Below are 19,020 nucleotides of genomic sequence, written 5' to 3'. Positions count from 1 at the left end.
CGCAGACTTGTGTCTAGTCTGGATAAGTTTTGAATAATGACACGTTACTGTATTATTAGCCATGCCGATAATGATACCTTTTTGACTTTGTGGGTAATATGGTCTTAGAATATTATATATAAGTATGTCATATATATAAGTCACAATCCCACAGTTCGATGCGGTTGGGTCACCATTGCGCTGAAGCGTGCTGAAGCTTGCAAAAATAATATTTGTTGTTTGGGAAGTATTACCTCTACCGCGAACATTTTACGGCGCGTAATACGACTGTAAGAAGTGGAGTTAAGACGCAGACATGACGACAACTCTCCATGATTTGTTTGATAAAATTATTCATTCAGAGAGGAAGGCACAGGAGAAGAAGAACTATTTACAAGAAGGTAAACACATAAATACAATACATACAGTAAATAACGAATTTAAAACTCTTAGTTTTACCAGAGACCATATAATAGATTATATGGTCTCTGCTCTTACTTGGAATAGTTTACGAAATATTAGACGAGAACCCTGAGCAAACGCTTGACTTGTGATATTTGATTAATCAGAGGTGATAAATATTTTTTAAATTCACGAATAATGCAGGGAGAATGTGACTTTTTTGCTGCCCATTAGGAATTTTAGCTTGTCAGTAGCTGAAAGGGCAATAGAAAAGACGAGTTTTTTGTACATGTAATGTTGTACCAATGTTTATATCTTACTCTTCGTACCAGTAGTAAATATATATGTGTGATGTCAGTATGGCTGCACTGAAAACTGACAAAGTGATTAGGTCTGGCAAACTGATGACATCGCATACAAAATCCCATTTATAAAGTTAATACTACCTCTACAACAATCCACTCCAACAATTGTTACAATCACTCACTTTACATTTTAGGTTAAACACTGGTTACTGCATGGGACATTGTATTTAGAGCAGATTCACACAGTGGGAGTTGCAAAGCCAATATTTGCATTCTTTCTGTTTCTTTCACCCAACTTCTGAGAAGAAGAGGTTTACAAGTCACCACTAAGGAATGGGCAGTGTAGAATTGAGTTGTAGACCCAGATCTAGTACATACAGTATGTACATGTAATTTAAAAGCAATGATTGTGATGATGAAGGCAGTGCACTGCACTGCTTCAGAGATCAGCCTTCTAAACATTCCTGGGCTGAAGATCCAGGGCTTTTAATCTTCATGTGTATTGTGTGCTGTAACTGATATAAATGTTTTTCCCTCCTTAATTTTACTACATGTACTCCAGTTTGAAGTCCTAAACTTCAGGACAATTTTGTCTGTGTCTGGGTTTAGAGAAAATATTTCAGTTTTACACATTGGTCTATATGTGTCTGTGTGAAGAATCTATGGTGGTCTACTTAAAAATCATTAGGAACACAGTGAACTGTGTGAAGAATCTATGGTGGACTAATGAGTAGGAATATACAGTGTTACTGTATACTGTTATATCACAAAATGCCTTTCAAACAACGCATATTGCAATGCTTCCCTCAAAACAAGTACACTGATGAGTAACAGGATTGGGTGGGCAGACTCACTGACTGGGTTGATGATGAAGAACAGTGCTCTATTCAATCACTAGGTTGTCTGGCTAGCTATTCTCGAAACATTCGTAGCCCTACAAATTTCTTAAGCCCATTCTTAACACATTGGCTATGATCAAAGTTACGAATTCTTATGGCTACGAACGTTTCGAGAATAAGGGCCCAGGTCCATGCTTGAACGTTTACACACTGCCGTGATATAGGAGGAATGTTGTTGAGTGCAACACTAAACAACAATTTAAAGGAAGCATTATTCATGATTGGTTCACAAAGGTTTAATGACAATTTAATGTCTCTTTTTTTCAAGCATGCTAAATGGCCCTAATCAGAATTTTACTCGACACCTAAATATGCATCCATTATGCAGAAATGTAGAGAATGAATACAGAAAAAAAGCAATGCATCCAGAGGATGCACAATATTATTCATTGTTACCACATCACAATGTTAAATGTTTGGTGGTTTCTTCAGGGTAGCTACGTGCATAATTTCATCCATCAGTCCATGTAATCAACAATTCATTCTAGGCTCTCAAGAAATTATCAAAACATGCACTTCTCTACACTGTGACCCGTCATGTCTTTCCTTGTACTTTACTTGTACAATAGTGACATTAATACTGATACACCCTGTTCCCTGGGCACAGTCCATCCTTGAGATCTCTTTCTGTATGTTTAAGTGAAGTCCAAACTGTCTTCCCTGGAGACAGAACTGGAAGAGTCAGAAGATGAACACAAGAGACTTAAAGGACAATTACTATTGAAGGTAACATGCTGATTCTCGGTAAAATAGGATGTTTTGGATGTTCATTGGCTGCTCAACTCACACAGCTTTGATAGGGATTTCAATTTTGACATATATGTGATGTACCATGGATCCATGAGACCCAAGGGTGTATCTGTTGTGTTGATCATGATACAGAAAAAAATGAGCATTTGACGCACAAATTATATCGAGTACACAGTGTAGTTAGAAGCTTGTGTCATTGTTGACACAAACTGTGACAGTGCTACTGCGTCCTTAGTGAAAGTTCCAAACTGAAGTTGACTCCCCAAAACATGTCCATGACTTCGTCTCATGACACCAGGGAGTCAGGATGACAACTAAATTTTTATGTCCTTGAGCAAACACTGTATATGGATTTAACTGTTTCTGTAATCAATAAATAGTTTTTCAAAGAATATTTGAGACACATGGATTGTTTAGTGTGAGTGAGTGAGTTTAGTTTTATGTCACTTTTAGCAATATTCCAGCAATATCACTGTGGGGGACACCAGAAAATGGGCTTCACACATTGTACCCATGTGGGGAATTGAACCTGGGTCTTCGGCGTGAAGAGCGAACGCTTTAACCACTTGGCTACCCCACTGCCCTGGATTGTTTAGAAGTGATATTTGTAGCAATGTTTGTAGAGTAAGTATATTTTTTGCACTGTTTTCAGCAGTATTTCAATAATGTTATGTGAAGAGAATAGAAATTGACTGCACACATCATACCCGTATGAGTATTGAATCAAGGGCTTTGGCATGACAAGCAAAAACTTTAACCCCTTTATACTTACATGATGGCAACAGTTTTTTCTTAAAAGGTAAAATTGTCTTTTCTTAGTGATTGAAATGTTTTGCAGTTGTTCATATGGTCAATGAGAAAACAGCAGATGCTTCATAAGTGTTCAGAAACCATAACACATCACAGTGATACCTAGGGTGTCAGATTGGTACATTTTCTAGGTACTTGACTGTTTGTTATTCAAAAGAACTGATATACGTTTTCATATTTTGTAATAATATAGAAAAATATCCTATCATAGGATGACCAGCTGAAAAAAGTTTTTGTCATCTGTAGTTAGCAAAATCACTGGTACTTAAAGAAAATGTTTAATGGTGTATACTTAGGATGCCCAATGGTTGAAATAATTATTTGGAGCTCTAAGCTATGTTCAGCACATTTCCTAGGGTTTGAAATTTATAGATATTTACAATAATCCACTAAAAAAATTCTCTGCTAATTATTTAATGGTAAAATGATTAGTCCACAAGGAATGTCATGGATTCATCTTGAATTTTACTTGAATTTGTATTCTTCTGAATCTGTATAAATATGACTGATTTGCCTGGCACACAGGTGCAGCACTGGAAGCAAGAAGAGCTGAAGCTCTCCTTCCTTACATCAAGGCAGGCCATCTTGTTGGAGCAGAGACAGGCTCTAGACGCGGAGAGTGACCATGTCAAATCACAGCTGGTAGGCAGTTTTGTTCATGAGGATGCCTTCCATTTTTGCTGTAAGATAAGCACCTTGGACTGAAGATTGAAAATGAAGATATTTAAATTTCATAGACACCTGTTTTCAGACATCAAGAGAACAAACTTAGTTATAAATCAAACATTTATGAAATTAGAACTTTTTCAATAATGGTTCCAAGGCAATTACATACACCTGCTGTGTGGTTCCATTGTCAACATCCAGTCTGACCAATCCAACATCACCTCTACCTGTCCCATACCTGCCCATGCTGTTGATCAGTGGATTGTCTGGTCCAGACTTGATTATTTACAGACTGTCGCCATATAGCAGGCACATTGCTGAGTGTGGTGTATAACACTCACTCACACACTCATTCACTCACTCACGCCATACCTCAACCCAACCCAACCCATCCAGCATCTCCTCAGACCAACCCATCATACACCACTTCATCCCAACCCATCCAACACCGAATCTTCAGGGTACATCCAACCCCTTATACATTGGCCTATTATACTCTACTCTGATGTTCACAGAAGGAGCTTCAGACAGAATTGCTGAACGCTATGTCTGAGTTCAGCAAAGAAGTAAGTTTGTTCAGTGAGGACTATGACCTGCTCAGCTCTGGTTTGGCAAGAAGGGAAAAGGAGGCTCGGGAACAAGCTAACCAGCTGGAGCAACCACTGCAGCAACTCACTGAAGGTAAGGAATATATAGATATGTAAAAAGATAGATTTCATAACACTGTTCATGATTTCCTTTCATAATTTGGACAAGAGTGGCTCCTCAAAACACTTACTAGGACCACTGAATGTTTCATGACTGGTGATAATAGCTACACATGTACCTCGTACTTTGTTCAAAACTATTCTTGAGAATTCAGCCAAACTCACTCACCCTGTCTGATTTTGTTTGAAATCTTTATAGACACCCTTTTTCATAATGAAGCTTTTTTAAGTGGATTTCAAAAGCCTAGAAACCAAACTATTTACCAACCTGCCCATTTGCCCATCTGCCCATCTGCCCATCTGAGTGTCCTGTTTCGAAATTATGTTTCAGTAAAACCAGACCAGGGTTCTTTATTCTTTATTAAATCTCATTTGGACCTAGAGGAATCCCGAAATCTTTGTTAAGGATTAGAGCGATGAGAAAGACACCTGTACTTTCATAACCATTATGTGTAGCAGAGCTGAAGAAGTATGAGGAGAGAAAGACTGCAGGCCAGTCACTAAAAGAAGAGCTCCAACAGGCAAACAACAATTTGGAAGAAACCAAAGTTCAGTTTGCAGGTAGGTCATAAATGGATATATCTTAGCTCATAGGATTCTGTTGAGCTGTTTTGGGATGTGGCTAAGTAATCTGCAAACAGATGTGAATTAAAATCCAGATCCAAGAAGTCTGTTGAAGAAGGACATTATCGTCACACACGCCTGAGTGTACTAGACAGAACTTGGCTTGCATGCTTGCACAGAACGTTTGTGTGAAAACCAGTTATTTGTTTTACATGAAACAATAAAAGGTTATGTTTTGTTGTACATGATTTTCACAATCAGTACATGTACACTAGATTGTGTATTTGCCAATTAATTGTATTGGAATATGTTTCAATTCAGTTCCCCGTATAACAATAAGTAATGTGACATATTGGGACAGTAAGTGTTTGACAGTGAGTGACACTAATTTTGTGCATGTCAATCCTGTTTTCTACATTACAAGTCCCTAAACATATATGTTATGGTCCTGATAACAGCAATCTCAACATTAGGCTGTCAGGGAATTTTCTTTTTTGTACAGTTTATGGTTTTACAGTATGCTGTTTGAAAGCATCCATACAGAAATACACCGTACGTGCTGTGATCATTTACAAATATTTCAATCTGATGTTGATGATATCTCAGATATTATAAGTTATGACATCGTGTCGAGGGAAATACAGGGTTTTATCAGTCCCTCGTAAGGTTGTATTCCCCTTGCCTCAGGCGAGGGACTGATAAAACCCTGTATTTCCCTCGACATGATGTGATGACGTATTTATCTAGCTGAATGTTTTCACTAAATGAAAACAAAACAACACACATTGAATAACTTGCTGCCATGTTGACACCAGCTGATCGTTTGACCCAATGCACTGCACGTTACTAAAGGCTTGTCAATGCACGCTTTTCTCACTTCGCATCGTCACCGAGGCGTAGCGGGATGATATGACTTTCGCAGCAGGAGTATACAACTTTTATACTCCTGCTGGCGGATTGTGATGGATATACATGGTATTTTATCAGTCACATGGACCAATCAAAACTCGACATTCTTACATGAGGCTAGATAAGTGTCATTTGTAAGTGTTTCCAAATGTTACTTGGATCAGAGACTATGTATAATAATTATGGTCTCTGCTTGTCTCTTCAGGATGTATATGCTGTTTATATTTTGTTAAGGTGCCATAGTTTTGTGGAGAGATCCAAGATATGTTTGTGCTCTTGTTTGTTGCAGAGCTTGAACAAGAGATCAGGGCTGCTCAAGAACTGGTTGAAGGCCTTGAGAAAGAAAAATCACATGTTGCAGGCATCCCTTTGAACGGAGAGGATTTTAAAGTGTATGAGGATGCATATCATATTGGCGTGTAACTTAAGCATAACTAAATATATCAATGTCAGTATGTAAGGTGAACTTAAATGATACAAAAGTTGTAAACCTTCTCTATTAGATGTCAAGGGTTTGAAAATTTTCCAGCGAGAAAAGTTTGAATAAGAATGTATGTCATTATTATGTAGGAAGTAGATTATGTTTATTTTCCATTATCGGGCTGCACCCTGTGCCTTGTACATGGGCAGTCTAAGTAAACTTAGCCTCAGTACTTTTCATTACACTCCACTACTGAGTCTAACAAAACCTTATGGGAGCTTACCAAATTGCGTAAGTGGACATTCACACATATCTTTTGAAGTTTTTATCTCAAAAAGATTAGTACCCGAACGATTCTGAATGCTCACTTCCGGATGATGTACATGGCACATGTTACAACTATCACAATGGTGAGTAAACAGTTGTTGAGAATAGTGTTTTAGGCAATATTCAAGGATGTCATCTTGCGGAAATATAAGCTAATGGTAACCATGTCAACAGAAACCCCAAATCGTATATACTGCAGGTCAATTAACTGTGTTATATTCAGATTTGTGTTTGTGGAAAGATCTTTGTCAGTGACCTGAGTATTTTGTAAGTCCCTCCCATCCCCAAGTAGTAACCATTGTCTGATTAAATCTATTTAACTGTCTTGTTTTTGATTGGACGGTCATCAGGTCACTCAAAGGTTACATGACGCGACCTTCTACTAAGGTTTGTTAGACTCAGTGGTGGAGTGTAATGAATAACACTGAGACTAAGTTTACTTAAACTGTGTACATGAGTAACATGCTTCCTGCAGTGAAGGTTATCAGTTAACTTCACGCATTGGCAATCAAAGTGTGTGATATATGGAATGACCAGTTGCTACCATTGTGTTGTCAATGATACAAGAGAGGTAAGAACATGACCAGTTGCCACCAGTCTGTTGTCACTGATAAAGGGGAGGTAAGAACATGACCATTTGCCACCAGTCTGTTGTGACTGATAAAGGGGAGGGAACAACATGACCAGTTGCCACCATTCTGTTGTCAATGATACAGGGGAGGTAACAACATGAGCAAGTGCCATCAGTCTGTTGTCATTGGTACAGGGCAGGTAACAACATGGCTAGTTGTTGCCAGTCTGTTGTCATTTTGGTACAGATTCTTGTACCATTGCAGGCTACTAAAAGCGTCGGCAGACTTGCATGCGCATTGTAATAATCTTTGCACTTGTAGGTGTAGTAATCTGACATTGTCAAGTCTCACTTCAGTCATCTTACCCTGATTACAATCCATTCTTTCACAGCACAGCACTACTTTGAGGTAGCTGAAATTTGAATTTCATGTATTTTTCATCCAGTCACTGATATGTAGGTATGGTTTTTTGCAGATTACACAAGGAACTGGAGGGATTACATTCTGCTCATCTTGAAGCGAAATGTACATCACTCCAAACAGAGCTGAACGGCCTTCAACAGCAGCTGAGACTGAAGGCAGTGCAGCAGCAAGAACACAAACAGCATCAGCAGCAGAGACCTCCACAGCATGATGAAGATACATTCAAGCCACAAGTAAACATTTACACATCTTCTCCAAAGGGTTTCACAGTGTTTGCAACAGCAACGCTACCTAGCTGAAGTGACTGTGGATTAGAATCATGTTGATATGAAATGTCCTCACAAGGAGATGGTATTGATGACAATATCAAATTGAAAGGTTCATGCACGTTGAAAAAGCCTGAAATAGGAACATTTCACCTAAAATAGCCCTACATTCAGTTAATCCTTGTAAAGGCCCTAATTGCAAGTGACTCGCCCTGAAAAGTCCCTCAATTTATCAAAACTTGCCAAGTTGTTGGAAGGGTAATGGTATTTTTCAGGGCATTTTTCGGTCCATTTATGAAAGGCCTCAGGCTTCTGCAAATGTTAATGCCCTGAAAAATAGTGTTACCGTTATTATGACTAAAATGAATAGAATTTTTAATAAAATAAGACTGAAAACAACAGCATCGGTTTACTGCTTAAACAACAAACCACGGAGGTCACTGACACACTTTTTACAAATACATCTTTAAACATGTCATAGAGCAACACAGATGATGTCACTATTGAGAGTGATGACATTCAATTTTGGCCTTTGCCCATACTACCAGGCCCCATTGTTTTCAGTGCTCAACAACGTTAGACTTCAAGTCGATATTTTCATTACTGTATGTGGTAATTTATGGTACAATTGTTATGGTTAGCAAAGGCAAGAAATTGCATAATGGCACAGGTACATATGACGAATGTGAGCCAGATGTATCGTCAATAATGAACTCAAGTTCAAACGAGCTGTAGGTGATTGAACTTCAACAGCTGAGCTACTTATATGTCACATAGCAACGGGCTTAATAATGGCCCGTTATCAAGAATTTTCCAGGCATTATCAAGTTACACTGTGGCCTGCTCATTTCTGATAGCGTGCAGGCGTTTTAATGATAATTTTAGCCATTTTAGCTATAATATATTACAGAAGACTGCAACATGAAAAATACCTTGCAGTTACAATGTGTGTTGATTGATTTCTGTTGCAATGCATAACGTTTCCATCACAACCATGTAGCTATGACTTATTTCCCTTTGATGGTCGGGCCAACTGTTGAACTAATGTTTCATATGTGTGCCTTTAATTACTTAAAATTCTTTGTTGGATAGATCTTGAATAGGACTTTAGAATGCATTATAGTTTGTGGCTGATAATTTGTATGAACCCTGAATTGTGCATGTTTGAATTGTTGATAAGTGCCCTCATTGCTGAAATATGAGTCTCAGGCTGCTGAGAGTGAACCTAAACCAAGAGTCTCTATTCCAGTGGGAATCTTGGTTAAAGTTTGTCACTAGGTTTGTTGACTTGCATGCTAGTGGTCCTGACAATCAAAATCTGTGTCAGTAGATTTGCAAAAGTTTTACCATAAACGTGACATGCATTGGAAACCGGAAGCCCTTTTATCCAGTATGCCCTCAATATCGGCACTAGAATTTGGTCCTGGCTAAAGCTGGTTAATTAATGATCATTTGCATGCCCTCTACTCTGGCATCTGTATTTTCTGTATTTTGGCACAATAATGACCACCCAGTTGACTGTTAGTATTGTAATTTACGCTCTCTAAACCAGTATCTGGTATCTCGGCTCTCCTGTTAATTTGCTGATTGGTGGAATGTGTATTTACAACACAGTGGATTACCTCAGACATTAAGCTCATTGATGTTGCATGATAAAAGTATGGATAAGGATTAGGTCTAGGTAGGTGAGGTAAATTGGTAAGTGACACATGTCACTTGTAATGTAAATTAATTGTCATGTCACAATGTGTCCCTCGCTCACTGGCATACTCTCTGTACCAGCATTTCTGGCCTGTCTCAATGAATGCTGGTTTAGAGGGCTTATACTGTAGTTTCAAATTTGAGTGGTTTGCTAGTAACTGTTTGATATCATATTTTGTGACTGATGTTATTAAATTATTTAAATGGCAATACATGATACAACAGTGTATTGTACGTGTGAGTGAGTGAATATGTTTTTATGCAGTTTCTACCAATATTCCAGCAATATGGCGAGGGAATTCAGAAATGGGCTTCACACATTGTACCCATGTGGGGAATGAAACCCAATTCTTGGGTGTTACAAGCAAACACTTTAACACCTAGGCTTCCTTGCTGCCCCTGTGTGAGTAAAAATGTAACAAAGCTGGATCATCCAGTTCATATTGTCTGCACATTTGAAAGTAATGACCTGCCATACTGTTGATTTTCAGAAAGGAAAGTTAGTCCAGAAATGAACAAATGGATGCTATTTTCCATGTTACAGCCTCAAGACACCATTCCTGAGAGCAGCACAAGCAACAGATTTTGTGTTTCCAATTTTTCTCATATTGTTAAAGAGGTGAGACATGAGTTTTTTTATATCAGGAGATAAAACGAACAATATGACAATGGTCTCCAAATATAAGATTAAAATGAGATGCTTATACAGTACTTTAAAAAAATCAGTTATTAGTTTTGCCCAGTGAGCACAGTCCTTGCCAAGGTCCCCATGTTGTACTTTCAAAATTCATTCACTTAGAACAGATAAGCTTTAACTGTCAGGGTTTTACTCGGTTTACAAATATGGGTCCAGTGTGCACATATGTAAAGAATGGATGCAGAGAGAAATTCTCTGCATCCAGTCGGACACAATAAAATTCATTGTACCCACAACTTATCTACGATTTTTTGTAACGCGTTTGGTGTTTCTTTCCAAGCAGTTATGTGTATCATTTCATACCACATGATCAGTGATTCATTCTAGGCTCTCAGGAAATTATTAAAAGGTATAGTTCCTTTTGCCTTAAAACTAATACCAGTAATTAGGGGTCCCTGGGACCCCAGTGTTTGTTAATTGAGGTGGGAGCAGGACAATTCCCACTAGGAGAATACCCACCTGGACAATTCCCACCCGGAGAATATCCACCTGGACAATACCCACCTGGACAATACCCACCTGGACAATACCCACCTGGACAATTCCCACCGAGGGCAATTACCACCTAGGACTATTCCCACCCAGTTATTTTCACTATAATCCCCACCATACCACATGAAGTTTTTAATTTGTGCAATATTCACTTTGGTAAAATCTAAACTTGGGTGCTACTGTTTTAAATATACATATTTTGAGATGAATCTTAATGCGAATGTTCATATAAGGTGAGCATACATACTTTGCTAGAAAAACAGCAATTGTACAGGTTTCATCCTTTTGTTTTTCATCATTAATCTAATTTAGTAGTCTTTGTAGTAAGTTAGAGTTGTACATCTCTATTCCACATGCACCTCAATGCACCTCTTTTAGAATGTAAAGAACTTGAGTTCACGCTACATCAGTAAATATGCAAAAATGGCAAAACCATTAAAAGTTACAGTAACCTTACGTAAGTCACACAATAGTGCTTCCTTACTTAAATGCTATCATTAGTTATGTATTAAATAGGATCAATAAAACTGATACTCAAGCATGTCAAGGAGAAGGTAATAGTTCAGGATCAGTACAACTGATACTAAAGCATGTCAAGGAGAAGGTAATAGTTCAGGATCAGTACAACTGATACTCAAGCATGTCAAGGAGAAGGTAATAGTTCAGGATCAGTACAACTGATACTCAAGCATGTCAAGGAGAAGGTAATAGTTCAGGATCAGTACAACTGATACTAAGCATGTCAAGGAGAAGGTAATAGTTCAGGATCAGTACAACTGATACTCAAGCATGTCAAGGAGAAGGTAATAGTTCAGGATCAGTACAACTGATACTCAAGCATGTCAAGGAGAAGGTAATAGTTCAGGATCAGTACAACTGATACTCAAGCATGTCAAGGAGAAGGTAATAGTTCAGGATCAGTACAACTGACACTAAAGGATGTCAAGGAGAAGGTAATAGTTCAGGATCAGTACAACTGACACTAAAGGATGTCAAGGAGAAGGTAATAGTTCAGGATCAGTACAACTGATACTAAAGGATGTCAAGGAGAAGGTAATAGTTCAGGATCAGTACAACTGATACTAAAGGATGTCAAGGAGAAGGTAATAGTTCAGGATCAGTACAACTGATACTAAAGCATGTCAAGGAGAAGGTAATAGTTCAGGATCAGTACAACTGATACTCAAGCATGTCAAGGAGAAGGTAATAGTTCAGGATCAGTACAACTGATACTAAAGCATGTCAAGGAGAAGGTAATAGTTCAGGATCAGTACAACTGATACTCAAGCATGTCAAGGAGAAGCCAATAGTTCCTGTTTGTTTGATATGAAATATTGTTATATGGTACATATGTTGGCATGAATAAATGTTGAAACTGAACTATGTTCTTCATGTTACTTTTATTTTTGGGTTGGGATTGTCCAGATGGTAATTGTCCGGGATGCATTTGTCCAGGTGGCAATTGTCCTACGTGAGCATTGTCTGGATGGGCATTGTCCTAGACCATTAAGGTATAGCCCTCTAAGTTGCAGGCTAGACAATTCTAATTAGCCAATATAACAGTGTATGTCAGCTTTTAATTCACATAAGCTTGGAGGAAAAAAGTATTTCCTGGACACCATAATGTTTATGGTAACGTCAAGCAAGTTTATGCCTTCAAGTTTGATCTCTGTGGATCTGTTTGTTTTGTGGTAGTTTAAGACCACCCATTAATATTTCAACTGTATAGAGAGGTACAGCAACCTGCATATCTGCATAAATTAGGCAAATATTTATGTGAAGACTCAATTCATATTATGGCTGTTGTGTACAAGTACATGCTCGAAGTTTGTAAATACTAAATAAATGTCATCTTACATGCGTACACACAAAAATATCAAATATTTGCTTGCACACCGGTGGATAGATGAATTAACTGACGGATATTGAGAGGTTCTATTTAAGGACATGAACTTGGCAACTTGCAGGTTTGCATATCGTTTTTCATACAACAGAACAAATATAAATACATGTAACAAAGTCTGTTGTACTGTCAGAAATGAGACATTTAATATGATGCTTTAGTATGGGTGGGTATCAGGTATCATGCTCTTTCACATACCTTCACAAAAGAAAGACATTTAAGAATTGTTAATCAGTAAATGAGACATATTCAACACACAAGAAATAGCACAAACTATCTTTGAGATGACTCCATGTGCCAGTAGGCAGTGTATACATTTTGTGCCAGGTAAGTCGACTTTCCGTCGTCATACCTGGATGAGTGACCTAATAGCCATCTATAGTATGATCAATTGTTTTGGGCAGCTAGTCATTTTTTTTCTATGTTTAGCCAGATTTTACAAGTAAACATGCTTCTCTGGATGGTCTCTTGCAGTTAGACTGAAGTGAGTTATTTCAACATCTCATAGTTGCAGTTATGTAAATGTAAGGGATATAGAGTAACAGGCTAAAAACAGTTTTTCTTTATTGCCAACAGTGCTTTTAACATTTAAACTTTTATTGTATTTTTAAAATTAACGGGAAACTACCCAAATGATTTTGCATAGGATGAGTACAATTTATCTGGTCACTCGAAAGAAAATTAGTGTTCCTAGATGAACTAAAGCAATTACATAACTCAGTGATCAAAAACATTATCTGTAGCTCTGCTATGACTATGTAAACAATCGTGTCAGTCTGGACCAGACAATTCAGACAAAGAACTACCTAGGATATGATGACATTCGGTAAAGTCTCCAAGTCATTTGCCTGTTTTGAATCGCTAGCCAGGAATGTAACACAGGGCAAGCATGCAGATAGAGGGACAGTAATAGAGGTATGTGTCTCAACCAGGGACATTGAATTCCTGGGAAGTAGCTGACAATCCATTTGTGAATAGTGCTTGTAACAAAAAGATCAGTATGTTTTGTTTGACATTGATTCAAGCTAACTGGCACCCTAATTTTTGTCAAAAGAATTTGAAAAATAAATTAAGGATGCTGTTAATTTTTTGTGTGTGTTTTAAAAATATATCTTTTCAAGATGTTAAGGAATTTATTCTCAAAACAAAATTTGTGTATTTTTGTATATTGTGCTTTTTGCTTATTACCCAAGAAACCTAACATAGTAATGAGGATTGTTAAAAAATGTAAAAAAAACAAAACTGTTAAAAAGACACCTGCCAGCCCCCAGGGAGGATCGAACTCCCGACCCCTGGTTTACAAGACCAGTGCTCTAACCACTGAGCTATGGAGGCTTACATGTTGCAGCTGGTGGAATTAATGGCTGATATGACTGACCTACTTTCCCCAGCAGGAAAAGCTATTTGTAGACCGGCCTAATCTGCAAAGCAAGCTTCCTGACAGTGAAGCTATCTTGAGCAGGTCACTGAGACCCAAGTAGGAGATAACTGTGTTATTGTAACTCATGTTTACCATTTTTAATGGACTTGTGCTTTAAAGGTTAACATGATGCACTGGGGTGGAACTATAGAGCTGTACTTTATATCTATTGGATTACTACAACTACACAAAGTCTACATTTTGTCAATATCTATAACTTGTTGTTACACCACCTATCAATCTTCACAAAAAATTACAATTACACGTTCTTTTAATTAATTTGCTTAAAAAGAAACAAAGTGTTTACACATCATGACATCACTAAGGTGCACAAAACAAAGTAATTCTACTACAGAAGTTGTTATTTACAATGCAAATATACTCATAACACTGTGCGTTTATAGATTTATATATTTTTATAGAAAATATGGCCCCAAAATATTATATTTGGTTTTTGCTAAAGGTGTAAAATATTTGATGCTGTTAAATATAGCGAGCTAGAGTTGCTTATTTTTATCATCTATACTAGTTTTGGTTAAATTAAATATAAAACCTTTAAATATGTGTGTGTATCAAACCAGTGAAACAAATACTGTACAGTATGTGTTGTTGATGTTATCATAACACCAATTTTTTCTTAACAGTAAAGTAGGGGCATAATGTTCAGCCCATATTTTATGTAACATTTGTTTTGCTAAAAAGGTAAGGAATTCGAAGTATTTGGGAGTGTTTAGTGGTTAAATGATGGTAAGTTATGAAGAAAATATAAAAGGATTAATGTTGTTGATAGCATGATAATCATTTCAAAGGGAAAGCTCTAGGTATTTTGGGGTATTTTACCGTTATTTTTACTGTTTATGAATGAGTAATTGCATTTTTTTAGGAGTAACTAAATTTAGCATTTTGTATATTCCCGCTAGTTAAAGAATTGAGTACTTTTACACAGAGTTTCTTATCCTTATTGAGTAAATAACACATCGTAACATATAATATTAAAGCTCCTCATCAGGCCTGAGTTTGTAATAGTTTGTATCGTGCCAAACAGTTGCAATTCATTTCTCAACACTAAAATTTAATCTGAATTTTGACTAATCACACATTTATAAATCAATATCTCTCTTCATTAAAATTGTAAATCAAACAATGGCTATGGCTGTAATAGTGTATATATATATAGACATCGCTTAACATTAGCTAATGCTGTTGTACAGTTCAGGTGTCAACAAATTATCATACATGCAAGCCAAGTTAGTTAACTGAGTAAGCATATGTTAGGTATTATTGACCAATTGGATTAAGTGATTTTTTTTTGTTTCTGTACTCCCATATTTGTAATTAAGTGGGTAAATGTGATTTTTATTGTGTGAAACACGCCAATATGCGTCTTATCTGGAGCTCTGATTAGGTGAAAGCATGACATTTTGTATTTTTCTGATTTGTAGCAGAACCTTTTTATTGAAATTTTACTGAATTTCAGCAGGATATGTACATAGCTAACTTTGTCTTATACTTAAAACATAAGTGACTCGTTACCTGTGAAGATCTGGGTGAGAATTGATGTTTAGTACTCCAAGCTTGTCGGCAAAAACAGAATTGGATGGTCAGGCTTGCTGACTTGATTGACACTTGTCATTGTATCCTGGTTGCTCACTGCATTGTCTTTCCCAGAGGCTTGATTATGTACAGACTGCTGCCATAAACCTGGAATATTGCTGACCCGTGAAGGTCCCGGGGTAGAATAGGCCTTCAGCAACCCATGCTTGCCATAAAAGGCGACTCAGCTTGTCGTAAGAGGCGACTAACGGGATCGGGTGGTCAGGCTCGCTGACTTGGTTGACGCGTGTCATCGGTTCCCAATTGCGCAGATCGATGCTCATGTTGTTGATCACTGGATTGTCTGGTCCAGACTCGATTATTTACAGACCGCCGCCATATAGCTGTAATATTGCTGAGTACGGCGTAAAACTAAACTCACTCACTCACACTCACTCACTGGAATATTGCTGAGTACAGAGTTCAAGTAAACTCACTAGGATGCAAGTTGAGCAAAGCATCTGCTTATTCTCAAATTAGTGTGACAATACTGCACTCACCATTTCTTGTGAAATAGTCAAGTGTATTTTTTTTCCTTCAGAATGAAGTTGGTGTTGAGTTGAAGGAGGGGGATTTTGATGATGACATGATCCTCCCTGACCTTGACACAAATACCCTGCCAGCTGAAGATAACGGACACTCTCCGAAGGATATTGGACACCCGAGAAAATTGATATTCAGACAGAGGAGAGTTTAACTACTTGTCAAACTATACTGACTATGATAATGACCTCAAACTGCTCTTGTCAGCAATTTTCTTTAAAGACTCACTATCATGCCACACGTCTCTAAAAATAATGACCTGTTGAGATCTGGGATGGAATCGGCCTTCAGCAACCCTTACTTGCCATAAAAGGTGACTATGCTTGTCGTAAGAGGCGACTAATGGGATCAAGTGTTGTATGTTTGGAATTTGATGGAAGTTTCAATTATCTGTTTGCGGAAAGTCTTATGGGATAATAAGGTTTTACTGTATCAATAGGAAGCTAACATGAGTGCATATTCCCCAACATACATATCATAGACCAAAATGTTGTAGAAAAAGCATGACATCGTGCCTTTAAATCTCATTAAAACTGCACTCTTTTAATCTTACTTATGTCATACTAAATATACCTTGATAGAAAATGACTATATATTCCACAAAAATGTAAGAAAATTACTTGTTAACTAGTTATTTGAGAGTTTATTCGTTAATGCAGATTTTGAGAGTGGTGCTTAAAATAACATTCATTGTCTCCCTTAGGAATACAAGGCTCCTGTGATCCTGTGTTTAATACCAGATTCCCCTTAGTTCCTTGATTTTTCAGCTCCATACTATTTCTTGTCATTCATGCCAAAGTAGCAAACATCTCCAACCAGAATCTTTTCAGTCTCTCCTCCCACTAATATGCTATGATGAAAGAGAAATATTCATAAACTTAGCATGAAGCCCATCGTTCTCATTCTCTTAGGCAGCCATGTTGGATTTGCGGCAGGTTGCCATGGTTGACAGAACAAAGCTGTTTGTCGCAAGATAACTTATGGTGCACTTCAACCTGCCCTCATTCTACTTCCTGGTTGAGGCCAGATCCGTGATCATTGAGGATGGCCTGTTTACACCCTTGTGCTGTGAGCTGATAAGCCAGGGCACACAGATACTGAGTTCATTATGCAGATAGGTGTCATGTTAAGTAAATACAAAAACATTTCCTGTATCTTTCTTGTGATATGTTTGAATAGCTTTTATTCACACATATCTGAATGACCTATCAGTCAGAAGCTGACTGTGACTGTCCCAGCTGCCTGACTTGACCTTTTTTGTTGTTGTTTTCCAGGCTATTCCAGGATCAGCTTGTTGTGCATGAAGGTTGCAGATAATTTTTTGACGCTGCTTTTAGCAATATTCTGGTAATATCATGATGAGGAACACCAGAAATGGTCTTAACATATTGTAGCCATGTGGGGAATCAAACCCGGGTCTTCGAGGTGATGAGCGAACACTTTCCCACCCAGCCAATCCCAACGCCACCAGTTGTAGATATGTTGTCTTTGTTTGTTAAATTGGTCCAGGGTGTGATGGAGTAGCTTGATGGTTAAAGTGTCTGGGTTTGACTTTTAGTACCAGTTAAATATGTGAAACCCACTTCTGGTGTACCCTTTTCTGATATTGCTGGAATGTTGCCAAAACTGGCATAAAGCCACACTCTCTTGCTTTGGTGTGCGTGTTGTTTGTGTTTCACCAAATGAAATAGGGCTATGAAGCGTGTTGAGTGTTTCCTTCCACACTGATTAATTGCATCATGGAATATTGTCAAAGCAGTTTTTAAATCAATGTACTCAGCTAGTCAGTGTCTCACAGTAAGTGAACGAGTTTAGTTTTAGTTTAGTTTTTGCTCATTTGGGGAATCGAACTCAGATCTTCAACATGACAAGCGAATGCTGTAGCCACTAGGCTGCCTGCTGTCTGAAATGGATCTCTCTTTTCATCTTCAAGCAGTCACTGTTATTGGAAATGAAACAAGGCCCTGTTTCACAAAGCTCTTGTAAGCCTACAATCTCGTAACTTTTCTTGTAGCCAGTGTAAGTAAACTTAGTCTCAGTACTTTTCGTTACACTCCACCACTGAGTCCATCAAAACCTTATGGGAGGTTGTGTCAGGTAACCTTTGAGGTTGACCAATCACAACACAGCTTACCAAATTGCGAAAGTGCACATTCGCACATACCTTTTGAACTTTTTATCTCAAAAAGCTTCATACTTGAACGATTCCGAATGCTATTTAGCGTACGCTTGCTTTCAGGTGATGCACACTGCTTACGTACAACCATGACAACGGTGAGTAAACAGTCGCTAAAAATGGTGTTTTTGGCAATATTCAAGAATGTCATCTTGCGGAAATATAAGCTAATGGTAACCATGTCAACAGAAACCCCAAAGCTTATATACTGCAGGTCAAATAATTGTGTTATATGCAGATTTGTTTGTGGAGAGATCTGTGTCAGTGACCTGAATATTTTGAAAGTCCCTCCGATCCCTAAACAGTAGCCGTTGTCTGATTGGTTGAATCTATTTAACCGTCTCGCGTTTGATTGGATGGTCATTGGTCACTCAAAGGTTACCTGACGCGACCTTCTACTAGGTTTTGTTAGACTCAGTGGTGGAGTGTAACGAAATACACTGAGACTAAGTTTACTTAGTCTTGTAGTCTTGTAGCATTCATACCTCCAATAGT

General features: G+C 37.8%; 1 protein-coding gene and 1 non-coding gene across 2 annotated transcripts; one reads left to right on the top strand and one right to left on the bottom strand.

Moving 5' to 3' along the window:
• Positions 1 to 295: 295 nt before the first annotated feature.
• On the top strand, positions 296 to 18,051 carry LOC137265850 (coiled-coil domain-containing protein 172-like). Its single transcript, XM_067801310.1, has 9 exons — positions 296 to 380; positions 2,226 to 2,311; positions 3,671 to 3,787; positions 4,327 to 4,492; positions 4,978 to 5,079; positions 6,281 to 6,383; positions 7,787 to 7,967; positions 10,246 to 10,320; positions 16,348 to 18,051. Exons 1-9 carry the CDS (start codon positions 296 to 298, stop codon positions 16,501 to 16,503), a joined length of 1,071 nt encoding a protein of 356 aa, XP_067657411.1. The 3' UTR covers positions 16,504 to 18,051.
• On the bottom strand, positions 14,056 to 14,128 carry Trnat-ugu (transfer RNA threonine (anticodon UGU)). Its single transcript has one exon. It is a non-coding gene; the product is annotated as a tRNA-Thr (tRNA).
• Positions 18,052 to 19,020: the final 969 nt, after the last annotated feature.

Source organism: Haliotis asinina, chromosome 15 (genome assembly GCF_037392515.1).
Source record: "Haliotis asinina isolate JCU_RB_2024 chromosome 15, JCU_Hal_asi_v2, whole genome shotgun sequence".
NCBI lineage: Eukaryota > Metazoa > Mollusca > Gastropoda > Lepetellida > Haliotidae > Haliotis > Haliotis asinina.
The sequence above is the reverse complement of the archived record's forward strand: the minus strand, read 5'-3'. Positions and strand labels throughout refer to the sequence as shown.

What these genes read in the sequence shown, in the direction of transcription:
- LOC137265850 (XM_067801310.1), top strand. Translation starts at nt 296, where the DNA reads ATGACGACAACTCTCCATGATTTGTTTGATAAAATTATTCATTCAGAG. An exon ending in AACGGAGAGGATTTTAAAGT is followed by an intron (nt 6,384 to 7,786) that starts GTATGAGGATGC and finishes GGTTTTTTGCAG; the next exon opens with ATTACACAAGGAACTGGAGG. An exon ending in AAGATACATTCAAGCCACAA is followed by an intron (nt 7,968 to 10,245) that starts GTAAACATTTAC and finishes TCCATGTTACAG; the next exon opens with CCTCAAGACACCATTCCTGA.